Source organism: Nerophis ophidion, linkage group LG01 (genome assembly GCF_033978795.1).
Source record: "Nerophis ophidion isolate RoL-2023_Sa linkage group LG01, RoL_Noph_v1.0, whole genome shotgun sequence".
NCBI classification, from domain to species: domain Eukaryota; kingdom Metazoa; phylum Chordata; class Actinopteri; order Syngnathiformes; family Syngnathidae; genus Nerophis; species Nerophis ophidion.
In genome coordinates, this window is record NC_084611.1 from 86232107 (window position 1) to 86257601 (window position 25495).

General features: G+C 38.3%; 1 protein-coding gene across 2 annotated transcripts in view; it reads right to left on the bottom strand.

Moving 5' to 3' along the window:
• The window catches only part of LOC133561117 (synaptogyrin-1-like), a 54079-nt gene that overhangs the window by 15389 nt on the left and 13195 nt on the right, over positions 1–25495 (bottom strand). For both annotated transcript variants that reach the window (XM_061914358.1, XM_061914367.1), the window contains exon 2: positions 3279–3516. In XM_061914358.1, the coding sequence (XP_061770342.1) occupies positions 3279–3516 (238 nt within the window). The remainder of the gene's footprint in view (positions 1–3278; positions 3517–25495) is intronic.

Here is a 25495-nt window from a genome sequence, read left to right on the forward strand (position 1 = left end):
TATCTTGTCAGTGTTGGGGAAGGGGGAGGCATTCAAGAAGTAGTTTCTTTCCGTTTGAATGGTAGACCATCCCGAAATGCTGGTATGATTGTATTGATGTGGGCTGGTCTCCTGAAGCTTCAGTAAAAAATGTTAATATTCTGAATATGTCATGATGGTCCTTGTTACCCAGCGTATATGTCATCGAAAGAACTTGGGATTGACCAGTAACTTAGATTCCCTGGGAGGGAATACTGAGACGTGATCCGTGACGCAGAGGAGGAACCACGGATCCCTTCTGTCTGAATAGTTGTATCTAAGTTATCACGAAACTTTGTGTTGCGTTGAGTTCGGCTCGCCCGGCGAGAATTCAAAAGCTGTCTTTGATCCTACCGAGAAGAAGGCTTGTGTAAAACGCTACAGTGTAGGATGGGAAGCAACATGAAGGTGTTCTGTTTCTTTGATGTATTGAAATCAACTGAAAGATTTTGTCTTGACCCGAGAACTACAAAGCGGAGAGGAGGCAGGACCAGACTCCCCTCAAGGCGACCTTTTTGTGAACATGTGATGTGGATGTCTGGATCAGGACCAGTAGATCCTGTAGTTTCATGTGAAAACGTGTGATGTGGAGGTCTGGATCAGGACCAGTAGATCCTGTAGTTCTATATGAAGACATGTGATGTGGAGGTCTGCGTCAGGACCAATAGATCCTGTAGTTCCATGTTAAGACGTGTGATGTGGAGGTCTGGATTAGGACCGGTAGATCCTGTAGTTCCATGTGAAGACATGATGTAGAGGTCTACATCAGGACTAGTAGATCATGTAGTTCTATGTGAAGACATGTGATGTGGAGGTCTGGATCAGGACCAGTAGATCCCGTGAAGACATGTGATGTGGAGGTCTGGATCAGGACCAGTAGATCCTGTAGTTCCATGTGAAGATATGTGATGTGGAGGTCTGGATCAGGTGCAGTAGATCCTCTAGTTCTATGTGAAGACATGTGATGTGGAGGTCTGGATAAGGACCAGTAGATCCTGTAGTTCTATGAAGACATGTGATGTGGAGGTCTGGATCAGGAACAATAGATCCTGTAGTTCCATGTGAAGACATGTGATGTGGAGGTCTGGATCAGGACCAGTAGATCCCGTAGTTCCATGTGAAGACATGTGATGTGGAGGTCTGGATCAGGAACAGTAGATCCTGTAGTTCCATGTGAAGACATGTGATGTGGAGGTCTGGATCAGGACCAGTAGATCATGTAGTTCTACGTGAAGACATGTGATGTGGAGGTCTGGATCAGGACCAGTAGATCCTGTAGTTCCATGTGAAGATATGTGATGTGGAGGTCTAGATCAGGTGCAGTAGATCCTCTAGTTCTATGTGAAGACATGTGATGTGGAGGTCTGGATAAGGACCAGTAGATCCTGTAGTTCTATGAAGACATGTGATGTGGAGGTCTGGATCAGGAACAGTAGATCCTGTAGTTCCATGTGAAGACATGTGATGTGGAGGTCTGGATCAGGACCAGTAGATCCTGTAGTTCTATGTGGAGACATGTGATGTGGAGGTCTGGATCAGGACCAGTAGATCCTGTAGTTCTATGTGCAGACATGCGATTTGGATGTCTGGATCAGGACCAGTAGATCCCGTGAAGACATGTGATGTGGAGGTCTGGATCAGGACCAGTAGATCATGTAGTTCCATGTGAAGATATGTGATGTGGCGGTCTGGATCAGGTGCAGTAGATCCTGTAGTTCTATGTGAAGACATGTGATATGGAGGTCTGGATCAGGACCAGTAGATCCTGTAGTTCCATGTGAAGATATGTGATGTGGCGGTCTGGATCAGGTGCAGTAGATCCTGTAGTTCTATGTGAAGACATGTGATATGGAGGTCTGGATCAGGACCAGTAGATCATGTAGTTCCATGTGAAGATATGTGATGTGGCGGTCTGGATCAGGTGCAGTAGATCCTGTAGTTCTATGTGAAGACATGTGATATGGAGGTCTGGATCAGGACCAGTAGATCCTGTAGTTCCATGTGAAGACACGTGATGTGGAGGTCTGGATCAGGAACAGTAGATCCTGTAGTTCCATGTGAAGACATGTGATGTGGAGGTCTGGATCAGGACCAGTAGATCCTGTAGTTCCATGTGAAGACATGTGATGTGGAGGTCTGGATCAGGACCAGTAGATCCTGTAGTTCCATGTGAAGACATGTGATGTGGAGGTCTGGATCAGGACCAGTAGATCATGTAGTTCTACGTGAAGACATGTGATGTGGAGGTCTGGATCAGGACCAGTAGATCCTGTAGTTCCATGTGAAGACATGTGATGTGGAGGTCTGGATCAGGATCAGTAGATCATGTAGTTCTACGTGAAGACATGTGATGTGGAGGTCTGGATCAGGACCAGTAGATCCTGTAGTTCCATGTGAAGACATGTGATGTGGAGGTCTAGATCAGGTGCAGTAGATCCTCTAGTTCTATGTGAAGACATGTGATGTGGAGGTCTGGATAAGGACCAGTAGATCCTGTAGTTCTATGAAGACATGTGATGTGGAGGTCTGGATCAGGAACAGTAGATCCTGTAGTTCCATGTGAAGAAATGTGATGTGGAGGTCTGGATCAGGACCAGTAGATCCTGTAGTTCCATGTGAAGACATGTGATGTGGAGGTCTGGATCAGGACCAGTAGATCCTGTAGTTCCATGTGAAGACATGTGATGTGGAGGTCTGGATCAGGACCAGTAGATCATGTAGTTCTACGTGAAGACATGTGATGTGGAGGTCTGGATCAGGACCAGTAGATCCTGTAGTTCCATGTGAAGATATGTGATGTGGAGGTCTAGATCAGGTGCAGTAGATCCTCTAGTTCTATGTGAAGACATGTGATGTGGAGGTCTGGATAAGGACCAGTAGATCCTGTAGTTCTATGAAGACATGTGATGTGGAGGTCTGGATCAGGAACAGTAGATCCTGTAGTTCCATGTGAAGACATGTGATGTGGAGGTCTGGATCAGGACCAGTAGATCCTGTAGTTCTATGTGGAGACATGTGATGTGGAGGTCTGGATCAGGACCAGTAGATCCCGTGAAGACATGTGATGTGGAGGTCTGGATCAGGACCAGTAGATCATGTAGTTCCATGTGAAGATATGTGATGTGGAGGTCTGGATCAGGTGCAGTAGATCCTGTAGTTCTATGTGAAGACATGTGATATGGAGGTCTGGATCAGGACCAGTAGATCCTGTAGTTCCATGTGAAGACATGTGATGTGGAGGTCTGGATCAGGACCAGTACCTGACACCCCGATGTCGGCCAGCACCGCCTTCTTGCGGTCTTTGACACTGCTGATCTGTGGGAAGTAGATGTCCAGGGCCAGGAAGACCACGCAGCACAGGAAGGCCATGGAACCCATGAAGACGCCGTAGTTGCAGGCGCTCTGGTTGCGGTTGAAGATGCAGAACTCCTCCACCTCGTTGGGACGGTTGATGTAGCCCTCGTTGGCGATGCAGCCGAAGATGACGATGGAGAAGAGCTGCGGACGAAGGACAGCGGAGGATGAAGTCCGGAGGCAAGGACTTTTACTGCACTAATGATCTCCGACCAAGCAAACTCATGAAACCTGAATGGTTTTTTTGTCTCACTTGAAGCCTGAGTGAAGAATCCAGTACCGACCTATAAGACCTGACAAGTCCAAAAGACACGGTACAGTACTCTCTGCTCACAAGTGCTTGTTTGAGCACAAACCAGCTAGTCCTGGATAGTCCCACTCCTTAATGCATCAGTCACACGCAGGATTCTTACAGGTATGAGACAGAAATACAACATTACCGACTGTAATTGCTGTTGGATTGTCTAGAACTAGGAAGTATTTCATAACAAGTCTGTAAAACATGTCATATTTCATAAAATATGGATAAAACATATCATATCTTATCAAATGTCTATAAAAACATGTCATGTTTCATAAAATGTCTATGAAGACATGTCAACATGTCTAAAAAAGACATGTAATATTTGATAAAATGACTATAAAATTTGTCATTTCATGAAGTATCTATAAATCATAACATATTTGATCAAATGTCTATAAAACATGTCATATCTTATCAAATGTCTAAACAAACATGTCATTTTTCATAAAATGTCTATGAAAACGTGTCATATTTCATAAAATGTTGATAAAACTTGTCATATTTCACAAAATGTCTATAAAAACATTTCATGTACTAATAAAATCACGTCATTTGTCATTAAATGTCAATAAAAACATGTCATATTTCATAACATGTTTATACAACATGTCATATTTTATAAAATGTCTATGAAGACATGTCATATTTCGTAAAATGTTAATAAAACATGCCAATCATTGGCACTTAACATAATTCATAAAATGTCTATAAAAATGACATATTTCATCAAATGTATTTGAAGACATGTCATATTCCATAAAAATGGCTATAAAACATGTCATATTTCATAAAATGTCAATAAAAACATGTCATGTTTCATAAAATGTCTATAAAAACATGTCATAAAATGTCAATACAAACGTGTCATATTTCATAAAATGTCTATGAAAACGTGTCATTTTATGAAATGTCTAAAAATCATGTCATATTTGATCAAATGTGCATAAAATATGTCGTATTTCATAAAATGTCTACAAAACATTTCATATACTAATGAAATGTCAATAAAAACGTGTCATATGTCAAAAAATGTCAATAAAACATGTCATATTACATACAATGTCTATAAAAACATTTCATAAACTAATAAAATGTCAATAAAAAAATGTCATATGTCATAACATTTTAATTAAAAAAAATCATAAAATGTATATTAAAGGTGTCATATTTCATAAAATGTCTATAAAAATATGTTATATTTAATAACATGTACATGAAGACATGTCATCTTTCATAAAATGTCTATAAAAATATGTTATATTTAATAACATGTATATGAAGACATGTCATCTTTCATAAAATGTCTATAAAACATGTCATACAATGTCAATAAAAATGTGTCATATTTCATAAAATGTCAATAAAAATGTGTCATATTTCATAAAATGTCAATAAAACATGTCATATTTCATAAAATGTCTATAAAAATATGTCATATTTTAAAACATGTATATGAAGACATGTAATATTTCATCAAATGTCTAGAAAAACGTGTCTTATTTCATAAAATGTCTATGAAAACGTGTAATTTTATAAAATGTCTACAAATCATATCATATTTGATAAAATGTGTATGAAATATGTCATATTACATAAAATGTGTATAAAACATGTCATATACTAATAAAATGTCAATAAAACATGTCATATTTCATAAAATGTCTATCAAAAAATGTCCATAAAATGTGTCATATTTCATAAAATGTCTATCAAAACATTTCATATATTAATAACATGTTAATCAAAACACGTAATATTTCATAAAATGTCTATAAATTCGAGTCATATTTCATAAAATGTCTATAAAAAATTTCATATATTAATAACATGTCAATAAAAACATGTAATATTTCATAAAATGTCTATAAATTCGAGTCATATTTCATAAAATGTCTATAAAAACATTTCATATACTAATAACATCTCAATAAAAACATGTAATATTTCATTACATGTCTATAAAAACATTTCATATACTAATAAAATGTCAATAAAAACATGTAATATTTTCATAAAATATTTCATAAAATGTCTATAAAACATTTCATATATTAATAACATGTCAATAAAAACATGTAATATTTCATAAAATGTCTATAAAAACGAGTCATATTTCATAAAAAGTCTATAAAAACATGTCATATACTACTACCATGTCAAAAAAAAACATGTAATATTTCATAAAATATCTATAAAACATGTAATATTTTATAAAATATCTATAAAACATGTCATATTTCCTAAATTGTCCAAAAAAAGGTGTCAAATTTCCTAAGATGTCCATAAAACGTGTCATATTCAATAAAATGTCATATTTCACAACATGTATATGAAGACATGTCATATTACATAAAATGTCTATAAAAACATTTCAAATACTAATAAAATGTCAATAACAACATGTCACATTTCATAAAATGTATATTAAATATGTCATATTTGATAAAATGTCTATAAATCATGTCATATTTGATATAATGTCTATAAATCATGTCATATTTGATAAAATGTCTATAAAAACATTTAATGTACTAAAAAAAAAGTTAAGAGAAACATGTCATAATCCATAAAAAGTGTATAAAAAGGTGTCATATGTCATAAAAAGTGTATAAAAAGGTGTCATATGTCATAAAAAATCTGTAAAAAGGTGTCATATGACATAAAAATGTATAAAAATGTGTCATATGTCATAAAAAAGTCTATAAAAAGGTGTCATATGTCATAAAAAGTCTATAAAAAGGTGTCATATGTCATAAAAAGTCTATAAAAAGGTGTCATATGTCATACAAAGTGTATAAAAAGGTGTCATGTGTCATAAAATGTCTATAAAAAGGTGTCATATGTCATAAAAAGTGTATAAAAAGGTGTCATATGTCATAACAAATGTATAAAAAGGTGTCATATGTCATAACAAATGTATAAAAAGGTGTCATATGTCATAAAAAGTGTATAAAAAGGTGTCATATGTCATAAAAAGTGTATAAAAAGGTGTCATATGTCATAACAAATGTATAAAAAGGTGTCATATGTCATAAAAAGTGTATAAAAAGGTGTCATATGTCATAAAAAGTGTATAAAAAGGTGTCATATGTCATAACAAATGTATAAAAAGGTGTCATATGTCATACAAAGTGTATAAAAAGGTGTCATATGTCATAACAAATGTATAAAAAGGTGTCATATGTCATTAAAAGTGTATAAAAAGGTGTCATATGTCATAAAATGTATATAAAAATGTGTCATATGTCATAAAAAGTGTATAAAAAGGTGTCATATGTCATAACAAATGTATAAAAAGGTGTCATATGTCATAAAAAGTGTACAAAAAGGTGTCATATGTCATAACAAATGTATAAAAAGGTGTCATATGTCATTAAAAGTGTATAAAAAGGTGTCATATGTCATAAAATGTCTATAAAAATGTGTCATATGTCATAAAAAGTGTATAAAAAGATGTTATATGTCATAAAAAGTGTATAAAAAGGTGTCACTTGTGATGAAAAGCTGAATTGTGTGCACGTGAGAAGAGAGAGAAGGAAGATGAGTGGATGTTTGATGCTTCCACTCTGCTGGAGGGCGAGCGCGCGCACACACACACACACACACACACACACACACACACACACACACACACACACACACAGGGCCACAAAATGGAGTCGACAACAAGAGACGGTTGCTAGGATACCGCCTCACCTCTCCCGCCTGTGATGCAGGAAGGAGGCGAGCGTGCGGCCAGGACACATCTACATCTACATCTACATCTACATCTACATCTACACCTACATCTACATCTCCATCTCCATCTCCATCTCCAAAGGCCAGCCAGGCTCCTCCTGGGGGAACTCATCATGAAACTATGGCGGTGTGAGAATATCACACACACATTTATGTCACTGCGGTCCCCAGGTTTACATCAGCGCCATAGCCAGCCGTAATGCAATCGCTCCTCCGCAGTAACATTTCACACACTTTTATTATAGAAGGCATTCAAAACACTACAATTTAGTGCAAAAGGACTGTGTGACAAGGGCTGGCACTTTCGTGACCTCTGCGGTGCTTTTTGGTGGACTTCTTGATCTGCCTCAAGGGAGCCTTTTGGCCATGGAGACCAGCTGCTGGGTCTCTGCCACACCAGAGTCCATGTGTAGTCCAACACTACAAATTAATCCACAAAACCACAATAAAGATGTATTCTGCAATTAATGCAATCCCTCCTCCCCAGTTACATTTGACATACCTTCAGAATTATAAGCATTTAGACTTGAAACTAATCCACAAGATCTAAATACATGCATTTTTTTAATGCGATCGCTCCTCCACAGTTACATTTTACGTACTTTTAGATTAGAAAACATTTACTTTCTTATTTAAAAAAGCATTTTAAGGACTTTAAACTGATCCACCAAGTCTAAATAAAGACATGCCATTTATTTAATGCAATTGCTCCTCCACAGTTACATTATGCATACTTTAAAAATAGAAAGCATCTAAAAAACCTCAAACAAAAACACAAAGTCTAAAGGCAAAACACCATTTAAACAATGCAATTGCTCCTCTTCAGTTGCAATTTACATACTTTCGTACTAAAAAGCAATAAAGACTACAAATTAATTAAAAAAAACAACAATCAAGATGTATTATGTGATTAATGTGATCGCTCCTCCCCAGTTATATTTCACATTCTTTCAAAAAAAGAAGCACTTACACTTGAAACTAATCCACACGATCTAAATACATGCATTTTTTTAATGCGATCGCTCCTCCACAGTTACATTTTACGTACTTTTAGATTAGAAAACATTTACTTTCTTATTTAAAAAAGCATTTAAGGACTTTAAACTGATCCACCAAGTCTAAATAAAGACATGCCATTTATTTAATGCAATTGCTCCTCCACAGTTACATTATGCATACTTTAAAAATAGAAAGCATCTAAAAAACCTCAAAACAAAAACACAAAGTCTAAAGGAAAAATACCATTTAAACAATGCAATTGCTCCTCTTCAGTTGCAATTTACATACTTTCATTATAAAAAGCAATAAAGACTACAAATTAATAAAAACAACAACAATAATGATGTATTATGCGATCAATGCGATCGCTCCTCCCCAGTTATATTTCACATAGTATCAAAAAAGAAGCATTTCGACTTGAAACTAATCCACAAGATCTAAATACATGCATTTTTTTAATGCGATCGCTCCTCCACAGTTACATTTTACGTACTTTTAGATTAGAAAACATTTACTTTCTTATTTAAAAAATCATTTAAGGACTTTAAACTGATCCACCAAGTCTAAATAAAGACATGCCATTTATTTAATGCGATTGCTCCTCCACATTTACATTATGCATACTTTAAAAATAGAAAGCATCTAAAAAACCTCAAAACAAAAACACAAAGTCCAAAGGAAAAATACCATTTAAACAATGCAATTGCTCCTCTTCAGTTGCAATTTACATACTTTCATTATAAAAAGCAATAAAGACTACAAATTAATAAAAACAACAACAATAATGATGTATTATGTGATCAATGCGATCGCTCCTCCCCAGTTATATTTCACATAGTATCAAAAAAGAAGCATTTCGACTTGAAACTAATCCACAAGATCTAAATACATGCATTTTTTTAATGCGATCGCTCCTCCACAGTTACATTTTACGTACTTTTAGATTAGAAAACATTTACTTTCTTATTTAAAAAATCATTTAAGGACTTTAAACTGATCCACCAAGTCTAAATAAAGACATGCCATTTATTTAATGTGATTGCTCCTCCACATTTACATTATGCATACTTTAAAAATAGAAAGCATCTAAAAAACCTCAAAACAAAAACACAAAGTCTAAAGGAAAAATACCATTTAAACAATGCAATTGCTCCTCTTCAGTTGCAATTTACATACTTTCATTATAAAAAGCAATAAAGACTACAAATTAATAAAAAACAACAACAATAATGATGTATTATGCGATCAATGCGATCGCTCCTCCCCAGTTATATTTCACATAGTATCAAAAAAGAAGCATTTCGACTTGAAACTAATCCACAAGATCTAAATACATGCATTTTTTTAATGCGATCGCTCCTCCACAGTTACATTTTACGTACTTTTAGATTAGAAATCATTTACTTTCTTATTTAAAAAATCATTTAAGGACTTTAAACTGATCCACCAAGTCTAAATAAAGACATGCCATTTATTTAATGCGATTGCTCCTCCACATTTACATTATGCATACTTTAAAAATAGAAAGCATCTAAAAAACCTCAAAACAAAAACACAAAGTCCAAAGGAAAAATACAATTTAAACAATGCAATTGCTCCTCTTCAGTTGCAATTTACATACTTTCATTATAAAAAGCAATAAAGACTACAAATTAATAAAAAACAACAACAATAATGATGTATTATGCGATCAATGCGATCGCTCCTCCCCAGTTATATTTCACATACTATCAAAAAAAGAAGCATTTACACTTTAAACTAATCCACAAGATCTAAAAACATGCATTTTTTTAATGCAATCGCTCCTCCACAGTTATATTTTACGTACTTTTAGATTAGAAAACATTTACTTTCTTATTTAAAAAAACATTTAAGGACTTTCAACTGATCCACAAAGTCTAAATAAAGGCATGCCATTTATTTAATGTGATTGCTCCTCCACAGATACATTTAGCATACTTTAAAAATAGAAAGCACTTAAAAAACCTCAAACAAAAACACAAAGTCTAAAGGAAAAACACAATTTAAACAATGCAATTGCTCCTCTTCAGTTGCAATTTACATAATTTCATAATAAAAAGCAATAAAGACTACAAATTAATAAAAACAACAATGAAGATGTATTATGCGATTAATGGAATCACTCCTCCCCAGTTATATTTCACGAACATGCTAAACTTTTTAATGCGATCACTCCTCCACAGTTACATTATACGTACTTTTAGATTAAAAAACATTTACTTTCTTATTTAAAAAAGCATTCAAGGACTTTAAACTGATCCACAAAGTCTAAATAAAGACATGCCATTTATTTAATGCAATTGCTCCTCCACAGTTGCATTATGCATACTTTAAAAATAGAAAACATCTAAAAAACCTAAAAACAAAAACACAAAGTCTAAAGGAAAAAGACCATTTAAACAATGCAATTGCTCCTCTTCAGTTGCAATTTACATACTTTCATAATAAAAAGCAATAAAGACTACAAATTAATAAAAAAAAACAACAATCAAGATGTATTATGCAATTAATGTGATCGCTCCTCCCCAGTTATATTTCACATTCTTTCAAGAAAAGAAACATTTAGACTTGAAACTAATCCACAAGATCTAAATACATGCATTTTTTTTAATGCGATCACTCCTCCACAGTTACATTTTACGTACTTTTGGATCAGAAACTATTCACTTTCATAATTAAAAAAGCATTTAAAGACTTTAAACGGATTCTCAAAGTCTAAATAATAACATGCCATCCATGTAATGCGATCGCTCCTCCACAGATACATTTAGCATACTTTAAAAATATAAAGCATCTAAAAAAACCTCAAACAAAAACACAAAATCTAAAGGAAAAATACCATTTAAACATTGCAATTGCTCCTCTACAGTTAAATTGTACATACATTCATAATAAAAAGCCACAAAGGCTACACATTCATCCACAAAACAACAATAAAGATGTATTATGCGATTAATGCGATCACTCCTCCCCAGTTACATTTGACATACCTTCAGAATAATAAGCATTTAGACTTGAAACTAATCCACAAGATCTAAATACATACCATTTATTTAATGCGATCGCTGCTCCACAGTTACATTCCAAATACTTTTAGATTACAAAACATTTACTTTCATAATTAAAAAAAAAGCATTTAAAGACTTTAAACTGATTCTCAAAATAATTACATGCCATTTATATAATGTGATCGCTCCTCCACAGTTACATTTTGCATCATTCTATGCTCCCAACTTTAAGGGAAAAATAGATTTTCTCACATTTTTACGTGATGCACAGTAGTGGTGGAACAGCCACACGTCCCTGTGCTCGTGCCCTTGTAGTGTCGTTTACACAGCTGCGTGTGCGCCTTTGTGTCCTGAATGACAGCGACACAAAAGGACAAACGCACAAAAATCTGCAGTGCTCATGAATGGAAACTTTTTCACACTCATCCTGTGTTAACGCTCATGGACGGGCTAACGTTCTTTGTTTTTGGACAGGCAGGGATGTCACTTAGCAAGTGTGTAATAACAAAAAGGCTATTATGCTAACATTAGCATGCGTAAAAGACCAGACTTTGAGGTGTATGCCTGTAAAAGTGGCCAAAAAGCTAACATGCTAACATTAGCATGCGTCAAAGACCAGACTCTGAGGTGTATGCCTGTAAAATTGGCCAAAAAGCTAAGATGCTAACATTAGCATGGGTCAACGACCAGACTCTGCGGTGTATGACTGTAAGATTGGCCCAAAATCTAAAATGCTAACATTAGCATTCAGCAAACAGCAGACTCTAAGTTGTTGGCCTGTAAAATTGGCCAAAGAGCTAAGATGCTAACATTAGCATGGGTCAAGGACCAGATTCTGAGGTGTATGCCTGTAAAATTGGCCCAAAAGCTAACACGCTAAAATTAGCATGCATCAAAGACCAGACTCTAAGGTGTATGCCTGTGAAATTGGCCAAAAAGTTAAGATGCTAACATTAGCATGGGTCAAGGACCAGACTCTGAGGTGAATGACTGTAAAATTGGCCCAAAATCTAAAATGCTAAGATTAGCATTCAGCAAAGACCAGGTGTATGCCTTTAAATTGGCCAAAAAGCTAAGATGCTAACATTAGCATTGGTCAACGACCAGATTCTGCGGTGTATGACTGTAAGATTGGCCCAAAATCTAAAATGCTAACATTAGCATGCATCAAAGACCAGACTCTAAGGTGTATGCCTGTGAAATTGGCCAAAAAGTTAAGATGCTAACATTAGCATGGGTCAAGGACCAGACTCTGAGGTGTATGCCCGTAAAATCGGCCCAAAAGCTAACATGCTAACATTAGCATTCAGCAAACACCAGACTCAGAGGTGTATGCCTGTAAAATTGACCCAAAATCTAAAATGCTAACATTAGCATTCAGCAAAGACCAGACTCTGAGGTGTATGCCTGTGAAATTGGCCAAAAAGTTAAGATGCTAACATTAGCATGGGTCAAGGACCAGACTCTGAGGTGTATGCCTGTAAAATTGGCCAAAAAGCTAAGATGCTAACATTAGCATGGGTCAAGAACCAGACTCTTAGGTGTATGCCTGTAAAATTGGCCCAAAATCTAAAATGCTAACATTAGCATTCAGCAAAGACCAGACTCCGAGGTGTATGCCTGTAAAATGGGCCAAAAAGCAAACATGCTAACATTAGCATGCGTCAAAAACTAGACTCTGAGGTGTATGCCTGTAAAATGGGCCAAAAAGCAAACATGCTAAAATTAGCATGCGTCAAAGACTAGACTCTGAGGTGTATGCCCGTAAAATGGGTCAAAAAGCGAACATGCTAAAATTAGCATGCGTCAAAGACTAGACTCTGAGGTGTATGCCTGTAAAATTGGCCCAAAAGCTAACATCCTAACATTAGCATTCAGCAAAGACCAGACTCCGAGGTGTATGCCTGTAAAATGGGCCAAAAAGCAAACATGCTAACATTAGCATGCGTCAAAAACTAGACTCTGAGGTGTATGCCTGTAAAATGGGCCAAAAAGCAAACATGCTAAAATTAGAATGCGTCAAAGACTAGACTCTGAGGTGTATGCCCGTAAAATGGGTCAAAAAGCGAACATGCTAAAATTAGCATGCGTCAAAGACTAGACTCTGAGGTGTATGCCTGTAAAATTGGCCCAAAAGCTAACACGCTAAAATTAGCATGCATCAAAGACCAGACTCTAAGGTGCATGCCTGTAAAATCAGCCAAAAGGCTAACATGCTAACATTAGCAAGCGTCAAAGACTAGAATCTGATGTGTATGCCTGTTAAAATTAGCTAAAAAGCTAACATGCTTGTCAAAATAATTGGATATAAGTTATCACACAACTTTGAGTTTGCCCTGCGAGCAGAAAAAAGCTGTCTTTTATCTTATCAGGCAAAAGGCTTGTAAAACTCCACTGTGTGCGATGGGATGCGACACGGAGGTGTCGGTTTCTTTGATCTATTGACAGCAACACGAAGACCTTGTCCTGACCCGACATCTACAAAGCGTAGAGGGAGCAGACCTGTCGCAACTCCAGGCAGATTCTTTGAACTGTTTATGACCGAGTGCAAGAGCTGTTTATGACCACCTCCCCTTAGAAGCGGCTGCGTAATGTAATAATGCTATGTAGTCAGAAAAGGCCCAAATAAAAGAGGAGGCGTGGAACTCCCTCGTCAGAGCGGTGTGGGGACTAAATTGAATCCTGTCTCTGTTTGATTTCCTTTACGTCTTGTCTTGTTTGATAGATGTCATCGGTGTTTGAACCTGACAATGCTAACATTAGCTTACTTCAAAGACCAGACTCTGAGGTGCATGCTAGTAAAAGTGGCCAAAAAGCTAACATGCTAATGTTAGCATGCTAACAGTATGCGTCATGCACCAAAACTGATGACTCTGGAGTGTATGCCTGCAAAGTTAGATACAGAACAAGCTTGATAATTTTAGCATGTTAGCAATTGGCTAACATTACCGAGGAGCATTTTGAATTTGGAACAGTTTGAATCGGTTGAAAAATGCGGAATGTAGCAACACTAGAGAATAAAAGTTAGGAAACGTGGGAAATGAAAAATAGATTGTTATGAATAATTTCATTCATAGTAGATTTGTTGAAATTGTTGAAAAATGCGGGAGAAGTAGTGGAAAATTTGGAAATTTGTGAAAAACGGGACTTTTTAGAACTTTAAAAGGTGTGGAATGCGTTGATGGTGGAATCGTTTCAAAACCCGGTAGATAAGTGCGGAAGTTTGAAAAGTTGTTTATTCACTCCTGGAAATAGACAACTTTTTTTAATTGAAGTGAAGTGAATTATATTTATATAGCGCTTTTTCTCTAGTGACTCAAAGCGCTTTACATAGTGAAACCCAAATATCTTTTTTTTTTACATTTAAACCAGTGTGGGTGGGCACTGGGAGCAGGTGGGTAAAGTGCCTTGCCCAAGGACACAAGGGCAGTGACTAGGATGGCGGAAGCGGGATTCGAACCTGCAACCCTCAAGTTGCTGGCACGGCCGCTCTACCAACCGAGCTATACCCCCCCAAATAGAACCACAACAGTTAACAACACGGGTTATTTTCGGGCGCACTAAAACGGACAATTGCTATAAAATAAAAATAAAAATAAATAAATATATAAACACTTACAGTGTAAACACTTTGTAGGGCGCAACGAAGATAAAACATACTACTGCCATCTGAGGATTTGGACTTGCAACTGTTAGAATAATTCTATCCAAGTTACCACAAAACTTTGTGTTGCCTACCAAGAAGAAAGCTTGTAAAACGCCACTGTGTAGGATGGGAAGCGACATGAAGGTCATGTATTGTAATCCACAGAAACATATTGTCTTGACCCGAGATCTACAAAAGCGAAGAGGAAGCAGGACCTGACTCCCCTCCAGGGACCTCTTCTTTGAACTGTTTTACGACCTTTTCTTTGAACTTGTCGCGAAGGTATCACCCCAGGATGCAATGGGACCAGACAGGCAGGATTTCAGCTAAGAGCTGATTTTAATATACAAAAGATAAAAGAACACTGGTGCAAACAGAAAAAAAAGTGCGTGCCTACGCACAGAATGCTAATGCTAATATTAGCAGAGAGTCCAAAACTGTCCAAAAAAAGACGGGATTTAGCAAGCCAAAAAGAACTATATAACCAAAACGTGCGTGTTGCGTAAAGCAAGTGACGAACCAAGAATGGTAGCAGGCAGGTATAAATACTAAAGTAACAATTGCCAACAGGTGTGCGTAAGGAAACAGGTGGACAAATCAAGTAACCATGGTAACCAAAACAGGGAGTGCACACAGGAACTAAAGGGTCGGAAGAGTCCAAAAATAATCAAAAAACCAAAAAAGGACTCAAAAACAGAGTAAAGATGTGATCCGGGAACCGAACTAATCAAAGGCGATGGCTGTTTATGACCCCCTTCCCTTAGAAACAGCTGTTGCCATGAAATCTGGGAAAGTCCAAATAAAAGAGGAGGCGTACAATCTTTCGCCGGGAGCGTGATGGAGACTGTACAAAAAGCGAATTATGTTTTTATATAGCGCTTTTCTCTAGTGACTCAAGGCGCTTTACATAGTGAAACCCAATAGCTAAGTTACATTTAAACCAATGTGGGTAGCACCGGGAGCAGGTGGGTAAAGTGTCTTGCCCAGGGACACAACGGCAGTGACTAGGACGGCGGAAGTGGGTATCGAACCTGCAACCCCCAAGTTGCTGACACGGCCGCTCTACCAACCGAGCTATACCGCCCGGACTTGTACAAAAAGTACAGTCCGGACGTCTCTCCTCAATTGAGCCAAATTTTATTTTGTCTCTGTTTGATTCCTTGCTTCTTGTCTTGTTTAATAAATGTCATCAGTGTTTGAACCTGACAGAAACTTAATGTCATACTTGATATAACGTTGCAATAATAAATAATTGTATTAATATGGCAAAAATACCAAAAATTGGTACCGAAATAGCGTCCCAGGCTACCGTATCGTTTCAACTATGAACGGTCCCATCCATGGAAAATAGTTTGCACTCGCATCAGCTGCCAATCATGCTACCAACACAAGGCATCCCTGGACTAGAGTCCTCCTTGCCCCGCAGGCCCCGCCCCACTTTACACCCGCGTCGCATGGTGAAGGACTGGAGGACATTTCCAGGCAACCTTATTCATTAAGAAGGGCCCGTGAAGAAAAGACGTGCGGCGGGGATGTGATTGGCGGAGGGAAGGGTTAGGGGCGGCAAGGGCGCCGAGGCGGCACTATTTATAGAGCGGTTGCATCATCGCCTCTGTTGTCCTCGGCTTTCTCCACCCCCCCCCCCCCCCCCCCCACCCTCAACCCGGCAAGAAAGGGTCTAGTAACAAAATGTACAACACTTGGAAGTATACCTGCAAAATGCTGAACAAAAGCCAGCAAACTAATATGCATGAAATGACCAAAAAGTTATAATGCTAACATTAGCATGCGTGAAGTACCAGACTCTGAGTTGTATACCTGCAAAAAGCTAACATGCTAATGTTAGCATGCTAACAGTATGTGTTGAAAATGACAATGATAGCCAAGGTATTAGAAAGAAATGCCATCAGTAACAAAATGTACAACAGTTGGGTGTATACTTGCCAAATGCATAACAAAAACTATCATGCTAATGCGCTAATGTTAGCATGCCCATAGTTATCATGCATGGAATGACAAATTGATTGAATGATTGAAACTTTTATTAATAGATTGCACAGTTCAGTACATATTCATAAAAAAAAAGTAGTATGCTAACATTAGCATAGGTCAAGTACCAGACACTGACAAATTCACCTGAAAAATGAGCTACAAAGCTTACATGCTAATTTTAGCACGCGAACAGTGTGCGTCATGTACCGAAACATATGACTTTCAGGTGTATACCTGCAAAATTAAAAAAAAAAAAATCTACAATGCTAATGTTAGCATGCTAACAGTATGTGTTGAAAATGACAATGATAGCCAAGGTATTAGAAAAAAATGCTAACAGTAACAAAATGTACAACACTTGGGTGTATACTTGAGAAAAGCATAACAAAAATTATCATGCTAATGCGCTAATGTTAGCATGCTAACAGTACGTGTTGAAAATGACAATGATAGCCAAGGTATTAGAAAGAAATGCCAACAGTAACAAAATGTACAACAACTGGGTGTATACTTGCCAAATGCATAACAAAAAATATCATGCTAATGCGCTAATGTTAGCATGCCCATAGTTGTCAAGCATGGAATGACATTGATTGAATGTTTGAAACTTTTATTAGTAGATTGCACAGTTCAGTACATGTTCATACAAAAAAGTAGTATGCTAACATTAGCATAGGTCAAGTACCAGACACTGACAAATTCACCTGAAAAATGAGCTACAAAGCTAACATGCTAATTTTAGCACGCGAACAGTATGCGTCATGTACCGAAACATATGACTTTCAGGTGTATACCTGCAAAATAAATTTAAAAAAAATCTGGAATGCTAATATTAGCATGCTAACAGTATGTATCATGTACCAAAACATATGATTCTTAGGTGTATAGCATGTTAGCAATTGACTAGAGTTCATGGTGACTGCGTTGATAAAAATTTGTGTTGAAAACAACAATGATAGCCATGAAATTAGAAAGAAATGCTAACAGTAACCAAATGTACAACACTTGGGTGTATACTTGAAAAATGTATAACAAAAACTAGCACGCTGATGCGCTAATGTTAGCATGCCAACAGTTAGCATGCAAGAAATGACAAAAAAAGTAGTATGCTAACATTGGCATGCGTCAAGTACCAGACTCTGACGTGTACACCTTTAAAATCAGCTAAAAAGCTAACATGCTAATTTTAGCACGCTAATGGTATGAGTCGTGCACCGAAACATATGACTTTTAGGTGTATACCTGCACAATCTGAAAAAAAAAGCTAGAATGCTAATGTTAGCATGCTAACAGTATGTGTCATGTACCAAAACATATGATTCCTAGGTGTATAGCATGCTAGCAATTGACTAGCATAACAAAAACTTGCACGCCGATGCGCTAATGATACCATGCCAACAGTTAGCATGCAAGAAATTACAAAAAAGTTGTATGCTAACGTTAGCATGCATCAAGTACCAGACTCTGACGTGTACACCTGTAAAATCCGCTAAAAAGCTAACATGCTAATTTTAGCATGCTAACGGTAAGTGGTATATACTGAAAAATATGACTTTTAGGTGTATACCTGCAAAATCTGAAAAAAAAGCTAGAATGCTAATGTTAGCATGCTAACAGTATGAGTCATGTACCAAAACATATTATTCTTAGGTGTATAGCATGCTAGCAATTGACTAGCATAACAAAAACTTGCATACCAATGCGCTAATGTTAGCATTTAAGAAATGACAAAAAAGGTAGTATGCTAACATTAGCATGTGTCAAGTACCAGACTCTGACATGTACACCTGTAAAATCAGCTAAAAAGCTAACATTCTAATTTTAGCACGCTAACGGTATGTGTCATGTACCGAAACCTATGACTTTTAGCTGTATACCTGCAATGTCTGAAAAAAAAGTACAATGCTAATGTTAGCATACTAACAGTATGTGTCATTTACCAAAACATACTAGTCTTAGGTGTATAGCATGTTAGCAATTGACTAGATAACAAAAACTAGCATGCGAATGCGCTAATATTAGCATGCCAACAGTTAGCATGCAAGAAATGACAAAAAAGTAGTATGCTAACATTAACATGCGTCAAGTACCAGACTCTGACGTGTACACCTGTAAAATCAGCTAAAAAGCTAACATGCTAATTTTAGCACGCTAACGGTATGTGTCATGTACCGAGACATATGACTTTCAGGTGTATACCTGCAAAATCTGGAAAAAAAAAGTAGAATGCTAATGTTAGCATGTTAACAGTATGTGTCATTTACCAAAACATACGATTCTTAGGTGTATAGCATGTTAGCAATTAATTAACATAGCAAAAACTTGCACGCCAATGCACTGTTAGCATGTCAACAGTTAGCATGCAAAAAATGACAAAAAAGGTAGTATGCTAACATTAGCATGTGTCAAGTACCAGACTCTGACGTGTACACCTGTAAAATCAGCTAAAAAGCTAACATGCTAATTTTAGCACGCTAACGGTAGGTGTCATATACCGAGACATTTTACTTTTTGGTGTATACTTCTATCGTGTACGATGGAAAGTAACATGAAAGGTGTTGTGTTTCTTTCATGTATTGTAATCAACAGAAAGATATTGTCTTGACACAAGAACTACAAAGCGGAGCGGAAGCAGGGCCTGACTCCCCTCCAGGCACCGCTTTTTTGTACTCTTTTACGAACCTCTTTTTTTTAACTCTTTTACGACCTCTTTTTTGAACCAACCTTTTCTTTTGAACTGTTTTGTAATCAAAGGCGATAGTTATTTATGACCCCATTCCCTTTGAAAGGAGCTGTTGCCATGTGGTCGGGGAAGGTCCACATAAAAAAAGGAGGCGTGGAATCTTTTGGCAGAGCGTAATGACACATGTGCAAGGGTACAGATGTACACGTTTCTCCTCACTAAGCCAAATTTAATTTTGTCCCTGTTTAATTCTTTGCTTCTTGTCTTGGTTAATAGACGTCGTCGATGTTTGAACCTGACAACGTCATGCCTGCGTACAATGTCAGAACAAGGTAGCCTCACGTACACCTGCAAAATGCATGATAAAAGCAACCATGCTAATATGCTAATTTTAGCATGCTAACAGTTAGCATGTGTCAAATACCATAAAAGCTAGAATGCTGACTATAGCGTGCGCCAAGCTTCAGACTTGGAGGCGTACACCTGCAAAAAAAGCTAAAAAGCTAGCATGCTAATATGCTAATTTTAGCATTCTAACAGTTAGCATGTGTCAAATACCAAAAAAAGCTAAAATGCTGACACTAGCGTGCGCCAAGCACCTCCCTTGGAGGCGTACACCTGCAAAATGAGCTCAAAAGCAAGCAGGCCAATATGCTAATTTTAGCAAGCTAACAGTTGGCGTGGGTCAAATACCAAAAATAGCTAGAATGCTGACACTAGCATGCGCCAAGCACCAGACTCGGAGGTGTACGCCTGCAAAATGACCTAAAAAGCTAACATGCTAGTGTTAGCATGCTACAGTAACAGTTAGCGTGTGTCAAATACCAAAAAAAGCTAGAATGCTGACACTAGCGTGCGCCAAGCCCCTACCTCGGAGGTGTACACCTGCAAAACGAGCTAAAATGCTAGCATGCTAATATGCTAATTTTAGCATGGTAACAGTTAACGGGTGTCAAATACCAAAAAAAGCTAGAATGCTGACACTAGTGTGTGCCAAGCACCAACCTTGGAGGTGTAAACCTGCAAAATTAGCTAAAAAGATAGCATGCTAATATGCTAATTTTAGCATGCTAACAGTTAGCGTGTGTCAAATACCAAAAAAGCTAGACTGCTGACACTAGCGTGCGCCAGGCAACAGACTCGGAGGTGTACGCCTGCAAAATGAGGTAAAAAGCTAACATGCTAGTGTTAGCATGCTACAGTAACAGTTAGCGTGTGTCAAATACCAAAAAAAGCTAGAATGCTGACACTAGCGTGCGCCAAGCACCAGACTTAGAGGTGTACACCTACAAAATGAGCTCAAAAGCTAGCATGCCAATATGCTCATTTTAGCATGCTAACAGTTAGTGTGGGTAAAATACCAAAAAAAGCTAGAATGCTGACACTAGCGTGCGCCAAGCACCAGACTCAGAGGCGTACACCTGCAAAATGAGCTAAAATACTAGCATGTCAATATGCTAATTTTAACATGCTAACAGTTAGCGTGGGTCAAATACCAAAAAAGCTAGAATGCTAAAACTACCATGTGTCAAGCACCAGACTCGGAGGTGTACGCCTGCAAAATGAGCTAAAAAGCTAACATGCTAGTGTTAGCATGCTACAGTCACAGTTAGCCTGTGTCAAATACCAAAAAAACCTAGAATGCTGACACTAGCGTGCGCCAACCCCAGCCTCAGAGGTGTACACCTGCAAAACGAGCTAAAATGCTAGCATGCTAATATGCTAATTTTAGCATGGTAACAGTTAGCGTGGGTCAAATACCAAAAAAAGCTAGAATACTAAAACTACCATGTGTCAAGCACCAGACTCGCAGGTGTACACCTGCAAAATGAGCCAAAAAGCTAACATTTTAGTGTTAGCATGCTACAGTCACAGTTAGCCTGTGTCAAATACCAAAAAAAGCTACAATGCCGACACTAGCGTGCGCCAAGCCCCAGCCTCGGAGGTGTACACCTGCAAAACGAGCTAAAATGCTAGCATGCTAATTTTAGCATGGTAACAGTTAACATGTGTCAAATACCAAAATAAGCTAAAATGCTGACACTAGCGTGCGCCAAGCACCAGCCTTGGAGGTGTAAACCTGCAAAATGAGCTAAAAAGATAGCATGCTAATATGCTAATTTTAGCGTGCTAACAGTTAGCGTGTGTCATATACCAAAAAAAAAAGCTAGACTGCTGACACTAGCGTGCGCCAAGCAACTTGCTCGGAGGTGTACACCTGCAAAACGAGCTAAAAAGCTAGCATGCTAATTTTAGCATGGTAACAGTTAACGTGTGTCAAATACCAAAATAAGCTAAAATGCTGACACTAGCGTGCGCCAAGCACCAACCTAGGAGGTGTAAACCTGCAAAATGAGCTAAAAAGATAGCATGCTAATATGCTAATTTTAACATGCTAACAGTTAGCGTGTGTCAAATACCAAAAAAAAGCTAGACTGCTGACACTAGCGTGCGCCAGGCAACTTACTCGGAGGTGTACGCCTGCAAAATTAGCTCAAAAGCTAGCATGCTAATATGCTAATTTTAACATGCTAACAGTTAGCGTTGGTTCTTCTCGATGTTCCCTTCACCTTCCAGCATTTTTTGTGAGATGTGACATGCTTTCATTTCCTCGCTCAACTCAACCGGGACATAAAGTCGCCACCAGAGACGATTCTTCTAGAACTTCCTTCCGCTTTTGATTCTCTGCCTGTTTCAGTGACAGAAAAAAAACAACTTGGTCGGGTTAAAAATAAGTAAATAAATAAAATAAAATAAAAAAACCCTTCTGGCTGCCAATTGTCTTTGCTGTCACATGATCAGAGAAGGGCGGGGGGGGGGGGGGGGGGGGATTCGATTACTTTTCTTCACGTCCTGCTTCAGTCCAGACGTCCTTTGAGACGCTGGAGTTTGTCCTTCACATGCACAACAAACATTGGCTTTGTGAAAAACAAAAAAAAAAACATGGCGCTAAGTCAATTAGAGTGTTTGTGCGCTGCTTTTGTAGCTAAGTATCCTGTAAAGATATTTAAACGACACTATGTGAATATTTATGTATATTGTGGAGAGGCGGACCGGACGGTCCGACAGAGCGGCAGGGAACGCTGGAGCCCGGCCCAAGATGGCGGCGAGGAGGCGGAGATGGCGAGCGAGCGGCGAGATGTACCGGGAGCGACGCCACAGGATCGCACACCTGGATACAATCATGCAATCCTCTCGCAGTGGTTAAAAGGGCGGCAGCCGTGAATGTCGGGTAGAGAGGCGGAGAGACTGGAAGAAGCAGGAGTGCAGCTGATGCAAAGAAAGCGAGAGAGGAGGAAAGCCGAAGACAGACGACGAGCCAGCGGAAAAGAGGAGCGGAAAAGCGACCTGAGGTGTTTATTGAAAATAAACAAAGTCAAACTGCTCAAAGTCATGTCCTTCCTTGGTGGTCCTGGGAACCCGTATATATATATGTACTGTAAATAAATATATATAAACATAAAAACATTTAAACACCTATATATGACTGTATAGGTACAAAACCCCAAACCAGTGAAGTTAGCACGTTGTGTGAATGGTAAATAAAAACAGAATACAAACATTTGCTAATCCTTTTCAACCTATATTCAATTGAATAGACTGCAAAGACGAGATACTTAACGTTCAAACTGGTAAACTTTGTTATTTTTTGGCAAATATTAGCTCATTTGGAATTTGATGGCTGCCATGTGTTCCAAAAAAGCTGGCAGCAGTGGCAAAAAAGAGACTGAGAAATTCGAGGAATGCTCATCAAACACTTACTTGGAACATCCCACAGGTGAAGAGGCTGATTGGGAACAGGTGGGTGCCATGATTGGGTGTCAAACCTGCTTCCAATAAATGCTCAGTCGTTCGCAAACAAGGACGGGGCGAGGGTGCCCACTTTGTCAACAAATGCGTGAGAAAATTGTCCAACAGTTTAAGATCGAATTTTCTCAACAAGCTATTGCAATGATGACATTACGGTCCGCAATAACATCAAAAGGTTCAGAGAATCTGGGAGAAATCACTGCACGTAAGCGGCAAGGCCGAAAACTAACATTGAATGCCCGTGACCTTCAATACCTCGGGCGGTACTGCATCAGTCTGTAAAGGATATCACCACATGGGCTCAGGAACACCTCAGAAAAACCACTGTCAGTAACTACAGTTGGTCGCTACATCTGTAAGTGCGAGTTAAAACTCTACTATGCAAAGCAAAAGGCGGTACAGTTCGGTTGGTAGAGCGGCCGTGCCAGCAACTTGAGGGTTGCAGGTTCGGTCCCCGCTTCTGCCATCCTAGTCACTGCCGTTGTGTCCTTGGGCAAGACACTTTACTCACCTGCTCCCAGTGCCACCCACACTGGTTTAAATGTAACATAGATATTGGGTTTCACTATGTAAAGCGCTTTGAGTCACTAGAGAAAAGCGCTATATAAATATAATTCACTTCACTTCATAAGTAAAGGTAAGACCATAATAATGTTTTTTTTTTTTTTAAATTAAATGTGCTTTTCATGATGGTATCTTTACATCACACTCAAATTTTTAAGTGCAGGCCTAAATTTACCGCATGCCTTTGGTAAGCGCCCGAGTGAGAAGAGGTTTTAAATTAATTAGCGCCCCGGTGGTAATTCAAGGAAATACGGTATTTGTTTTTAAAATCATTTATGGCGTTTTTAAGCCTTTTTTAAAGAATACATGCATCATCCCAGATGATGTGAATGATAAAATGATGTCATATTGACCACGCCCCGAGTGTTGGCAACCTGGGGGAAAAACCCTATGGTTTTAAGTCCCTGAAACCGCACCTGCAGCCAAACTTCATTCAGTCTTACTTCCGGCTTCCTTTTCTACTTTAGCCACAGGGCGCTTGAGACGGATCTGTGTCCAACCCCACAGACAAGAGGACCATCAAAGAGTCACCTGCCGCTCTGGGGAAGTAAAACCTCGACGCCACTGAACATTCCTCACTAAGGCGAAGCGTGTGACCTGTGGGAAGGAGGGCGTGGTTTTGGACGTGGTAGGAGGTTGGAACAAATCACAAGACCCCCTGGTTGGCGGCGATGAAAGGCAGCCCCGTGGAGGACGTCATGTGGGCCTCTCATCTTGTGACCGTCAGGAGGGTGTGTGTGTGTTTTGGCAATTCGGACTTAGTGGGGACATCACTCTGTTTTGGCAATTCTTACTTAATGGGGACATCGCTCTGTTTACACAGTCACCTTTAGGGGACTTCTGACGGCATGGGGACCAAAAAACAGGTAAACCTTAATAAATGATAGTCAGTTCCATTCTGAAGATGCCTACGTGATTTTTAAGCTTTGGCCCATAAAACATGTTTACTGATTAGTTTTAAAGACGTGTATGAGCTAACTGGGCAGTGGACATTTTACCTACTTTTTTTTATGCCGCCACAACCTGTAGAAAGGGTGGTTCCAACAAGTCATGATCAAAAATTTGGTCCCCATTCCAAATGATAACCAGTATATGTGTGTGTGTGTTTTGGCAATTCTGAATTAGTGGGGACATCGCTCTGTTTACACACCTTTAGGGGACCTCGGAAAGTATGGGGACCAAAATACAGGTCGTCTAAAGGGGAAACCTTTTTAAATGATAGTCAGATCCATTCTGAGGTCCTAAGTGATTTTTAAGCTTTGACCCATAAAACATGTTTACTGGTTAGTTTGAGTGTGAGACATTTACACGGCAGTCCCCACATCGAGCTGTAGCTGGGACTGTACTCACTGCTTTTT